Raw genomic sequence first — 13181 nt, 5'->3', positions numbered from 1 at the left:
GAGGATCAAATCCTTCACTACTCTAATTGTGTGATAAGAGTAGGAAAAAGGATAATCTATACTCTATCTCCTGTCTGTGCCTTTTAAAATGAAAGTTTTAAAAAAGACATTTAATATCCTTTATTTTATTGCTCACATAACTCAGCTGCAGAGGACAGAAAGGATTTGGGGAGATAATTTGAAACAAAAAAAGTTTAAAAAAATTTTTACACAAAATGAATATGTCATATCAAGCTATGTTTTCTAAATAACATATATTTTCAAAAGAGAAAATGAAGACATATAATTTAGAAACCCTAAAAAGAGTCCACACAGTAGAAAAGACACAAAGTCAAACGACATCAGGGAAGCCACTTTTATTTTTATTTTTTCCACATAGATAATTTCATGTCAGCTACAAAAATCATGAAATGAAGAACTAATCGTGAAACTGCAAACTCAAAAACCACTGGATTGATAAACAGGATCTCCCCAACGGACTGTTAAAAAAATAACCAGAATACCATGAATTCATATTTAAGTAGTAAACATGTCATATATTTTAAAATAATAAATATAGAACAGCAGTAGAGAAACTAATAGCATAAACAGCATGGAGTATATTTTATTTTTAAGACAGATGAAATTTCTAGGCACAGTTTTAGGCATTAAAGAGGACACAGAGGCATAGGTTAGTGTGTGCTGCTCTGTACAAAAATACAGTCTGAATAAATTACATTGCTAGCCATACAATTAGACGTCACTTACCAGTCAGCTCATTGCATGTTTAATAATATACAGTTACATGCTAATCCATATATATCATTTATATTTCAAACACATAGGTCTCTCTATATTTGTCTTTAAAATTTACATGTTGAACTTACAAAAAGCTAAATTGCTGTGCAAGAAATCCAAATAACTAGCCCTGCTGAGTACTTTATGCTATATGTAGGTGCGTGTGTCTCTCTCTCCCTGACAAACAATGGGATTAGAGTTAATAGTTTGGCTAGTAAGAAAACAATAAACAAACCTAAAGCTGCAAAGACATAATATTATTGTGGGTGAAAAATTCACTTGTGTTTATTCTGATAGACAAAACAGTATTTCAAATGAGCCATGATAACTTTCATGTTGTACTGAACTTGTTAGTAATGAAACACTTTCAACTATTAGTGATGGTAGAAATATAGCAAAGGGCTCTTCACTGGAAAGGGGAAAAAAGTAATATAAGAAATCTACTTTTCATTAAACTGCAAATATGTGTGCCTTGGCTATACCATATTCTGTCATTTCCGGCTTTTTCAAATTGACAGAGAATGAAAACTTGATCAAGACTCGAGATGTGATATTGGTCTAACAGCACCCTGCATCCTCCACTAGGACTAAGAAAAGTGCCTCATTGATGTCAGCACCAAAGTACTGTTCTTCCATTATTCAGGAATAAAAAGATTCTCTCACAACAGAGAGTGTTTAGTAGCCGAAATCCCTATCCAATAAATATCGTATTTCCCATGCTGCTCTGCTAATATGCAATTAACTACAAGACAGTCTGGCCCAGATTTTACTATTTCTCAAGAAAATTGCTTCAAAAGATTCTATAATAGTAATATCTTTCTGGAAAATGTTCACTCATAGTTTCTTACGATTCTATACAGGATTATTTACTTTTATAAAGTTTTCTCTTTAGAATGCACTTAATTAGTTTTGTCTGTCATTGTTAAAATAAGCCCGGTTCTTCAAATTTACTTCATGATTCCATAGAAAAGTCACAAGATAAGAGGTTTTAAGCATTTGAATAATAAAATAGTGGATTTTTTCCTGTTGTTTTCGGCAACAGTTCTTAAGACAAGCTGAAAGCAGAACTCTGCTTTGGGAGGTAAAGCAAATTATTAAACACTATTGATGTAGTCCTGTTCTTAATGGATTTTGCAATACAACAGAATATAGGTATTTTTTAAATGGTTTCTCCAATGCTTTCTGCAAGAGGGCCAAATAGTGTCCTTGTTAACAAAAATAATTATTTATAACTTTTATATTAGAACTGTATATTTGCTATAAAAATATGTTTATAATTAAACTATCCAAATTTGTATATTAAACAGGATTAACACAAGTTTGCAGTGTAAGATTCGCTGCAAACTTATTCCCTATTATTTCCTTCCATTTGAACAATCAATAAATGATTCCCTTACCACAAATCCATCTTAATTGTGTGCACAAATCAGTTAGCCCATTAGTTAACTTCAGAGGACCAGGTGATAACCAGATGAAAACCAGATGAATTCTACTCCTCTACTGACAATTATATAAATCTATCACTATTCCTTTTTTAATGAAGACATTTAAAATACTTGGGGAAAAAGAAGCCTTCTATTTTAATGACTTTTAAACAAAATGATCATCCTAATTGCTACACTCTTTTGAACTACAGTGCTTACAAAAGAATCATTAATTTTCAGATTAACACCATTTCGATTTTCTTCTTATACAATTCTATTTAACACTTTCCAATGAGAACATAGAGCAAAAGCTTTTATATGCACTTTTGTACAGTAAATAAGTGTGAATACCGATCTAAGCCTCTTAACAACGTGTACAAGGTTAGTGTTCAAATCACTTCACTAGAGCAAATATTAATTTTATGTGCAATAGGCAAATGCAGGTGTAGGGTTAGGGAACAACTTATTACCATTTATACTAACGGCTCACCTTCTATAAAAATACTTAAGCTTGTTACATATGCACAATTGTTTGCTGTAATGTTTGGTAAGTGATTTAAAGGGTACTTAGGACAAAAGCAATCATGCATATTTCTTTCTAGTTGCCCCAGGGAAAACAGAGATTCTCAATTTTTCCTCATTCTAGATATGGCTGAGGCACAATTTCTAACCACATAATGAAATGCACATGTCTCCAAATCTTGACTCCCTTCCCATAGAGATGCTCATTGCCAAAGCATAACCTCCCATTAAAACGTAGGTGGAATATTTATCATTAACCCAGTTACATTCAGAACCCCCATTAGATGCTGAAGGGAAGTTTACTTTTCAAGAGTTCACTCAAGCAAATAACCAATATAGTCACTAGATGGGATAAGCAGGCGATAAGGACTCTAACAGTGGAATCCTTGTCAGCGCAAAGAACTTCTAAATGTTGTTTATGCCAGCTGTTCCCCTGCAGGCAATAGGAGATTCAGGCATTTCTCATTCCAACTAGTTTCTCACAATAGTTGCTGTCATATAGACCCTTCGCTTGTCAAGAAAAGTGACATGAATATATTGGAAGTTTGCAGCATTTGCCTATATCTAATCAGCTCTCTTAATTTGTGCAGGTCCCTAAAATGGATGTAAAAGCTGGTTATGATGTTGACAGCCAAAAGGCAAAAGATATTAAATCAACTGAGCAAATTGTTTGATGCTCCGCAAGTGTTTTAGAAAATGATGAATTAGAAAAAATGCAGACGTAATCCTTTTGTTGGATGGTTGATTTTTTTTTTTTAATTTGAGACTATTGGTTCTAGTAATAGTCTTCGTAGTTCTTAGGGTTCAGGCAATAAAGAATGGCACCCCCAAATGAAAATATAGTTGCACCCCAGGCCAGGCCATAACCCCAGTTGAACTCATGGTAAATTTTCAAGCTCACAGTTTCAATGAACTTGATTGGGTAAAGAACCAGGCTGCAAACCTGTAAAACAACTGAAAGAAGAAAAACAAATCAAAATTAGGAAAATGTTATTTACAGAAAATAAAATTATATACAAATATACATATGTATGAGAATTACACTTTAATCAAATAAAAAAGTCAAAAATTGGAAGCATTGCTTATTCTAGATGGTATACTTTAAAATACTGACAACTTTTTCTGTTTAACACTATTTCACAGTACAGTAAGGATTACTCTATTAATAAATAGCAAATTACTATAATAGTATTTGATGAAATAGTGTAATATACTAATTTATATGAACATACAAAGTAGTGATTCTCAGTTTACAAACACATATAATTATCACTCTTATGGCAAGTAGTACTAGTTTAGGTAAACTGTTTTACTATATAAAACTTGTAAATAGCTTCCCAAGAATAGTGACCCCAAATACCAGCTAAAAACCTTTGTTATTTATTTATACTCTTGAGAAATTAGGGAATCTGAATTCATTTGTACTGATTAAACTGGTATACTTGTGATTCAAGATGTACTTTTGTTGTTGTCACTTCTCAGTATCATCTAACTCAGCCCAATATTCGAGAAAATCCTACCTTGATGTCCTTACTTATATTACTATTTTTAGTCTTTTCTTCTCATCTAGTTTATACCTCTCATCTCTTAAAATGGGTCCAAAAGTCATCTTTGTCAAAAGGCACACCGACTCATACCCTATTAGATATAATAGATGACATTTATATATTTATACCTCACTTATTTTCAAAAAAGAATAAAGTCTCTGAAGGCACGGAACATAATCAGACTAGAAAACCTAAGCTAACGATGTCTATCATAACAGGACACAAAACTTAGCTCTTACCTCTTCATTAAATCTTAATCCTGAGTCAGGGCTAACGGAAATGTGATGAGTCATACTTAGTAAAATATTTATATGAGAGATGCTGGATTACATAAGAGATGATATCTTCCATTCAAAATCATAACCTTCTAGTTTATGTAACATTACAACTGCTACATAATTTCTCTTTTATTTCAATCAATTTAACAAGAATTTACAAGATGCATCTGCCTTATAGATGCATCTCTACTATATGATGGCTCCCACTCTAAAGAAAGTGACAACCTTTTCCCTGGAAACTCTGAGATACAGTAGTATGTGACATGGGTTGGCAAACTACCAAATCTGGTCTGCTATTTATTTTTGAAAAAAGTTGTACTGGAACACAGGCTCATTCATTTATGTACTGTCCATACTACCATGGCAGAGTTGAATGGATGCACCAGAAACCATGTGGCCCACAAAGCCAGAAGTATTTACTATCTGGCCCTTTATAAAAAAGTTTGCCCATCCCTAATATATAACATAAATTCTGGGTTAAAATGATTCTTCTTTAACTCATCTTAAAAATACCATAAATTCCAAAATGCAACAACAAAAATGTGAATAATGCGTAGGAGGCAAGAATAAACTTTGAAACAGTAAAAAATGATTCAGTTTACATTTTTTAAAAGAGAGCAGCAGGATGGATAGCATGTCTAATTAAACTGGAATTTCATGCTTTAAAATCTACTCTCATCTATTCTCAGTACCTGTAAAATATCATTATTACCAATATGATTAATGTTCCTAGAAAGTCTACATAACAGTCATCTGTCTCTGGCATAAAACTGATGAAATACAGAAGACTCATGAGGGCATGATTCCTCAAAATCATTACTTTCGATAAGGCTCAGACTTGGAGTGACGTGACCTTTCTGAAACCAGATACAAGGATGAGGAGTCATTAGAATACAGACCTGAATGAAGTGAGGGGTGCAGGTCAATACAGTAGGAGGTGAGTGATCCTGGGTAGAGGGCACAGGCAGGTAACAAATGAAGGAGCACATTATGTATAGCGGAATATCAGTAAGGATGCTGCAGATACAGTACAGCAGTAGAAAGCAAGGAAGGGAACAACATGAGATGGGATGGAAAAGACAGCAGGAGGCCATTCAGGAGTGGTCTTGTGAACCATGGTCAGGGGTCTGGATTTTGTTCTAAATGTGATGAGCAGCTCCAAGAGGAGTGTGAGCAGAGAAGTAATAACTGATCTGAATTATAGTTTAAAAGGATTATATTGCTTCTTTGTCAGTCAGTCAGTCCCTGGAGTGAGGTGTTTACCTAGCCTGCTTTTAATACCCACTTCAATGTGTTTTATTTAGCAAATATTTGGCCTCCATGGTATAATACAAAGATATAGTTTCCCTCTAGTGGGAAAAAAAAAATACAACTCCATTAGGCTTCACTGGCCTCCTCCACTCTTCTGAGCAGCTTTCTTAGAGACAGAATTTTGTGTTGTTTGCCAGATGAAAATGACCCTAAAATGCTTTATGCTTCTTAATTATTTTTACTCTCTTTGGAATCACTGAGAAAAATGTGTGTAATGCAAAACTGAGAAAAAATATAAGCCTGCATTTGTAAATGATTTTCTTCATTTAATACAATATACAGATGCAGGTTAAAATGTCTCCTTGACTTTTGGTGAGCTGCAAAGGAAAAAAACAAACAAATCTAGAGTCCAGAACTGAAGAAAATGCCACCATACTCTACCGCCAACCAATGAAACATAACAGATGCTGGTCATGGTATTTTCTATGCTCTATCTCAGAGGCATAAAGTAAAGTTGTGTAGCATTTTAGAATTTGAAGGGAATTTGAGGTTCATTTTATCCCCTCACCCTACTTTTTGGAAAAGAAGCAACAAAACTACCAGCCATGAAATTGTGCAGACAGAAACAAGACAAGAACTCAGAGGTTCTTATGTTATTTCTAGTTTTCTTTAAGGGGATATTTTTCAATGTTTTCTATACTGAAATATTCAAAACACTCATTATTGAAATAGTCAATGTTCTCTAACATGGGGATATTTCAATATTTCAACAAATATTTATTGGACGCCCACTGTATTCTAGGTGAAAGGGATAAGACAGATAAGACATGGCCCATGTCCTTTGATATTTCATACCCTATCATGGATACAGACACACAGATACAAACAAATGCGTTCAACAGTAGTAGTAGAGGCATGTTCACTTAGAATCCATTCATCACGTTTACTGAGCTCTAATGATACTCCAAGTACCACTTCTGCCTGGAGAAAGAAGGGAGCTTCAGAGACAAAGCACTATTTGAACTTGTTCTTGAAGAGAAAGATGAAAAGACCTCTAGGAAGAAAAGACAGCTTGCCATAAAACTTAGATATAAGAGGGTGTGCCTATAGAAAATTCACATGGATAGAATGAAGGGTACAGTCACATGGAGGTGTTTGGTTTAGACTATAAAAGGCTTAGTGTGTCATAAAAAATAATAAGACTGGTTTTTATAGGGAGACATCTCAGAGGTTATTTGAACTATAGATGCTGTTGCTACCCTATCCATATACTCTCCTTCTCATCATTCCGCTACATGTCAGCCTGACTTCCAAGTGTCAGCACCTACACTTCTTTGCCCGACTTTTCCCCTGGCCACTAAAGCTACTTTGTCTGACTGTGGGGCAGACACAGTGTTCTGGGGAATTAACACTACTGTTGCCCCATCATCATCATCAACATCCCTTACCAATGACTATCAAAATTGGTTTATAAATACTCCAATTCCCTAGTCTTTCCAGTGAGGTAACTCTGAAGAGCATGTTCTGCGCTGGTTTCCAGAATTTTTCCGGGAAGATGAAGCTCCAGGTGCTTACAGCAACTGGTTTGATAATGTACTGTTTGTTGGCTGCCTTCTCTTCCCTGTCTCATTTTTCATATCTGCTCTTTTACCTCCCAGATTAAGTACTTGCACTTGACTCATGCCTTAGATTCTGCCTCTGGGGAAACAAAAAGAGCAAATGATAAGACCAGATTTGTATTTCAGAATTATACCTCATGTGTTTGTGTGCAAGACAGACTAAATGGGGAGGAAACTGGAGAAGAACAGGCCCCTAGGAGGTGAGTCTGGGCATGGATACCTATGCAAAGTGATGATTAGGTAATGTCAGTGGGAAAGGTCAGGGAAAGAAAGACTATAAAAGAAAAACTGAGTAACTGGATTCTAGGAAACGGAAAGGAAAGACTCACATGAACAGTTTTAAGTAAACAGAAAAATAAAACAAATTAGGGGGAGATTCAAATTTGGGAACTGAGATGTTCCACTTGAGGAAGAGATATTCTCTCAACTAAGGCAGTAATGGTGGTGTATTAAAAAAAAAAGCTACAGATTTAGAAGATAATTTAAAAGCAGAATTGATTGGACTATCCAGCCAAGTCTTCTATCAAATTTGCATAAGGGAAACAATCATTTGGAAAATAAAAAGCATTTACACAGGAAAGGTTAACAAGAAGCTATCAATTTCCTTCCCTTTTAATTTAATCTGTTACTACTTCAAGGTAAGCAGTACCTATGAAATGAATTATTGATGGTGATACTGTAAATTGTTCTAACCAAAGGGTAGTTTGATATGGATAAAGATCTGCGAATGGAAGAACTCCTTTTTAGTGTGAAATATAAGCTGGACACTGATTTGTCTGTCAAAATCTAGACTTGAGATACCTCCAGCCATCTCACTGCTCCTGATAGGACAGTGTGAAGGGCTGCAAAACACAAGCCTTTAGTCAGAGATGGAAAGCAGGTGCAGGATCCACCCCCCAAAAAATATCCCCATCCTGCATGAACAATCATCTACAGGAGGCTTTCTGCATCAAAAAAAGAAAGGAAACATCCTTAACAATACAATTAGTGGGGATCCTGTTATTTAAAATCTGGATTATGAACGACTCACAATTTCTGCAACTTGTCTTAAAGGCCATGGCAGGGGTGGGGGGTGCGAGGAAGGAAGCACATTCTAACTCCCAGTAGGGCAGGGCCTAGAAAGATTCACAAAACCAGACAACAAAAAAGCGACCAGAAAAAGGCAACCCTTCTAATTGCACTAAGTTTTTAGTGAGAACTAGATGTCAGGTATCAGAATCTCATCATGCATTATCTGTCACTATCAATTACACAAAAAATAAACATGCTCTACGTCAACTGTACTGGACATGTGCACAGTTTCCAGGATGTACCAGGGTTCAGCCATGCTGGACTGATTAGTCTGTGATCTTTATAACACTTGGAGTTGCTGCTGTCCTTCAGGTATTGTTCCCAAGAAGATGAAGTGACTTGAGTTATAAGATGGGCCCCAACCACAGTACACAGTTGACAAATGAATTGAAAAATTCAAGGCTGATTCAGCTCTTGTTTTTCTACGTGTTACACATACCCCAAAACAGATGACTTGTGAAACTTCACTTGGGCTCTCAAATCAGAGTGATACCCTGAATTGAAACCCTGGCTCTGTGACTTACTAGTTGGACAACTCCAGAGAATTACTTAACCCTTCTAATCCTGCTTCTTCACTGATAATATAGAGAAAATAAATACCTAATCTTAAGACTGTTATAGCAGAGATAGGAATGTGCCATGGGTCTAGCAGGTGGGTGCCCAGTTAATTATTATCATTATCAACAGCATTATTATAAATAATATATTATTCTGAACTCTATATTTGTAGGACCAAAAAGTGGAAGAGTTGTAGAACACAGATGATTTAGATGGGCTGCAGCAATGACTAGCTCTTAGCTCTTCTAGCCATTATTCAAGTAGGTACAAGCCCACCCTAAACCAAGGACCTCAGAGAAAAAGAGAAGATGAAAACCTTTACAATTTGTTTCCCTGTGTTTATAAGACTTAATCACCAGCTTTTAGTAAAAACCTTTAAGAGTATATTATCTAAGGCCAGGATAGTGTAGTTGCATACTATAGGCACCCACCATATATTTGTTAAATAAATGAATGAAAAATGAATATATGAAAAATAATTTCCAAACTATTACTTTTTGAGCTGTCTTGGTCTTAAATCTGTGGTCACAGGAAACTTGCTGCTTCATAAATTCCCAAGACAGCAATGGATTAAGAAAAACTGATTTACAGTTAGCTAGTTGTTTTCATGCCTGTCTTTTCCTATCAGATTATAAGCCACACACCTCAATCATTTTTCCATCATTCATTCAACTATTTCCTGAGTGCCCCGGAGTACCAGGCACTGCATATGGTACTGAATTCATGATACAGTTCTGTGTAGAGATGTTTCCAAGTGGTAGTGCTATGTCTGTTTTGACTTTATGTACTACATGTCTTAGCAGAAGCAAAAAAAAAAAAAAGATTTACTTCTTTGTTGAGGTAAATATCATTCCCTATGTGTGTGAATACCAAGATAAGGCTTAATATTATTTGCAGAAGAAAACGTTCTGAGAAAAGCAGAGAAACACAAACCATTTTCAAGTAGACCACAGTGAGTAAAAAGGGAAAACAGCCCCAAATACACGTTTACAAAGAATCACTAAACTGGTGAGACAAGCCAACCACTAGAGTTAAGTATGTTTCATAAGAAGCAAGTAAGATAAACAACTGTGATTTTAGCTAGCATTGTTTCAAATAGGCAGATTTTCCAACTTTGTTAATCTTAACACCCAAATCATAAGTGCATTATTATGTGTAATAAATATCTTTTCCAGAAATCACCTACAGGCAACTCTCATAGCTTTTGCAGATGGGAGAGAGAAACCTTTCCATGACATGTTTCAAATAAACAGTAAGTTCTACCTTGCTTATATGCAAAGTGAACACTAAACTAATGGTATTTCAAAGAAAGCTTCTATAAGCACAGTCTCAAAAGAGAATGAGTAAAATTAAATTTCAGCACATGTACATTTTCAAAATGTAGCAGTATAATGATCATTTTAGGTCTCAGCAGGTAGAATAACATATGAATACTGCTGTAGGAGTTTGTCTTACTATTTTATAATTTACTAATACTTGTGGCAGCGAGAGCTAAAGCAAAAACTTTTTGACCAAATCCATTACCTTTAACTTATATTCATTTACAATGTTTTCTGCTACAACCAGTACTTTCACATTTTCATGAATTTTGCTGTTAAGTGGAAAAAAATATAGAACTTCTGAGGAAAAAACTGGAACTTTTAGTTATTTCTGTAAGAATGTTTATAATAGGTACGTTAAACAACAGACTTCTTTAGTTTCTGCGTATGCCATTATGGGGTAAGTTGAAGGCTAAATGGGATGGTAACTAAGTAGCACAATAACACTGGATATTTACAAGATAATGCCTACCATGCCTCTAAGATCTTCATAAATCAGAAACATATGAGTATTCTAAAAATTGTTCAAAACATAATTCATTTTAAAGAATCATATCATTTCAGAACAATTTATCAAATACTATTATGATCGACTCTCTAATCACTATGTTAATAAATCCTAGCTGCAAAGATAAACTTATACTATAATTAAAATATCTACTTTGTTTCATTCTAATAATAGGAAAAGAGTCTTGGTAAATCCATGAACTGAGAAATAAAGTGGAGAAGAGTGGTAGAATCTTTAGGAGAATCTTCATGGTGTTCACAATAGAGAACTTTATTACACATGATATCAACAAAATAATGATACTATGGTATCTGCCTAAGAATTCAAAATATTTTTTGTAATAGCGTTTTCTACTCTATTAGACAGTATCTGCCATGCTATTTAGCCAGTTTTATAGGTGTCACAATACAGTGAACAGTCCATAACAGGCACCAAATAAACAGTGACTGAATGAATGAGGGACTCACTAGTGAATGAACCACCAGTTTAAGGTTCAGTAGCCTCCTGGCCCCAGGTCCACCAGTAACTACTATGTGATTTTGAGCAAGTCACTTAAGAGATTTTAACTAGATCTATTTCTACATTCTTTCAGTCCTGTGGAGGTTTGTTTTTTATGACCTTTGCATTCTGACAAGTCCTTATGGGTATAAGAAGACGAACAAAAACAGCAGGGGGCAGCAGAACACTTCTGATTTTATACTTTTTGATCCAATGACCCTTCAAATCCTGAGAAATTTCAGCTATCCCCATCTTTAAACAGCTTTAAAAAATCCATCTAACAGGCTAGATGGTTCTGTCAGTGTCTTCATTATTGAGAGTCACAGAGGCTTATTTTGCAGTCTTCAAATAAGACATGACTGACAGGGTAAATTGAAGGTACCACAAGAATATTTCAGCTGGAGTCATTTTTAAGAATATTTAAGAAGATTCTTATAAATGAAAATTAAACCCATATCAAATAATGTGCTGGGCTTTTAGCTTTATAAGCCCCTTTTCTAAACAGCCCCTGACTTCTAGTAAAACTTTGATTTTACCTGGGTTGATCCAAGCTGTGCTTCACGGAAAGAAGGTTGCTAAATGAATATGCCATTGACCTCACACAACTGAATTGCCTGATGGTTCATGTTATACATCATGATTTTTCAGAGTAACTGTGTTTATTTCAGAACAGATGTGTACCTTTAAGGGGACACATATTAGATTTCTCTTTTGTAGCTTTATGTCAGGAAAAAAAAGATAACACTGCCTGAAGATCATCAATGGGGGCAGTAAAAGGAAGAAAAAAATATATGTGAAGAAAGACTATTGGTAAATACACCTGCTGTAATTCCTAAAGCAAGAGCCCTAGCAAGAGACACTATTTATTCACGTTTTAGTTAGAATTTTAGAAATTGCCACCGTGTTATGTGAAATGCTTTAATACACTGAAAACTGATACTATAATAAGCTTTAGCCAATTTACCCTAAAATATAACAAATGCCTCTGAACCTGTAGGTAAATATAGCAACCACATATTGCTTCTTCATGAGAGGGAAGGATGGTAGAAAGGTTCATGAAACTTTAATACTGGTTTGAAAGTAATGAATATATTTACCTGCTGCAAAAAGCATGACAGCAACAGGTCTATAGAAGCGCCTTCGAGATCCCACGCAGATGGAAATCAAACCCACCAGGAATGCAATGAGAATGATGGCAGCACCACCCAAGAGTAAAGCCAGAGTAGCAATCTGCCAGTCTGCAAAGAAAAAAAGAAAAGCATTGCTTTTTTAAAGCAGTAAACTATGCTCAGCAGCAGTCACCTTGCTACAGCTAAATAGATGCGATTTTACTGCATACTAAACATCCTTTGGGATTTGAAATGTTTTGCAACAAAAATTACTATAAATGTCCTTATTCAGAAGTCTCCTATGTTAAGCTAAGCAGTTTTTAGACCATGGGTTTGCCATGCTTTTCTTCCAAGGATTCTATTAAGCATTCAGACTAAATTTGATGCCCCTTCTACAACCTATTTTCATTATTATTAAATTTTCTATTGAGCTATAACGTGCACAAATCATTAAGTACAGAAAGTAGGGAACTTAATGAATTTTATGTACACAATTATTAAGTACAGAAAGTAGGGAACTTAATGAATTTTATGTACACAATTATTAAGTACAGAAAGTAGGGAACTTAATGAATTTTATGTACACAATTATTAAGTACAGAAAGTAGGGAACTTAATGAATTTTATGTACACACTCATGTAAACACATCCAGATTAAGATATAAAACATTTCTACCACCCAGAAGGTTCTTTTGTGCCC

The 13181-nt window shown here is 34.9% G+C and overlaps 1 protein-coding gene across 1 annotated transcript in view; it reads right to left on the bottom strand.

Annotated features, from left to right (window-relative positions):
• Positions 1 to 341: 341 nt before the first annotated feature.
• Positions 342 to 13181, bottom strand: part of TMEM47 (transmembrane protein 47) — a 28153-nt gene continuing 15313 nt past the window's right edge. Inside the window, exons 2-3 of the mRNA XM_061410464.1 lie at positions 12470 to 12610; positions 342 to 3677 (exon numbers count right to left, since the gene is read on the bottom strand). Of these exons, the coding sequence (XP_061266448.1) occupies positions 3499 to 3677; positions 12470 to 12610 (320 nt within the window). The 3' untranslated portion in view covers positions 342 to 3498. The remainder of the gene's footprint in view (positions 3678 to 12469; positions 12611 to 13181) is intronic.

The sequence above is a fragment of the Bos javanicus genome, chromosome X (genome assembly GCF_032452875.1).
Source record: "Bos javanicus breed banteng chromosome X, ARS-OSU_banteng_1.0, whole genome shotgun sequence".
Classification (NCBI taxonomy): domain Eukaryota; kingdom Metazoa; phylum Chordata; class Mammalia; order Artiodactyla; family Bovidae; genus Bos; species Bos javanicus.
This window is presented reverse-complemented; position numbering and strand designations above follow the sequence as displayed.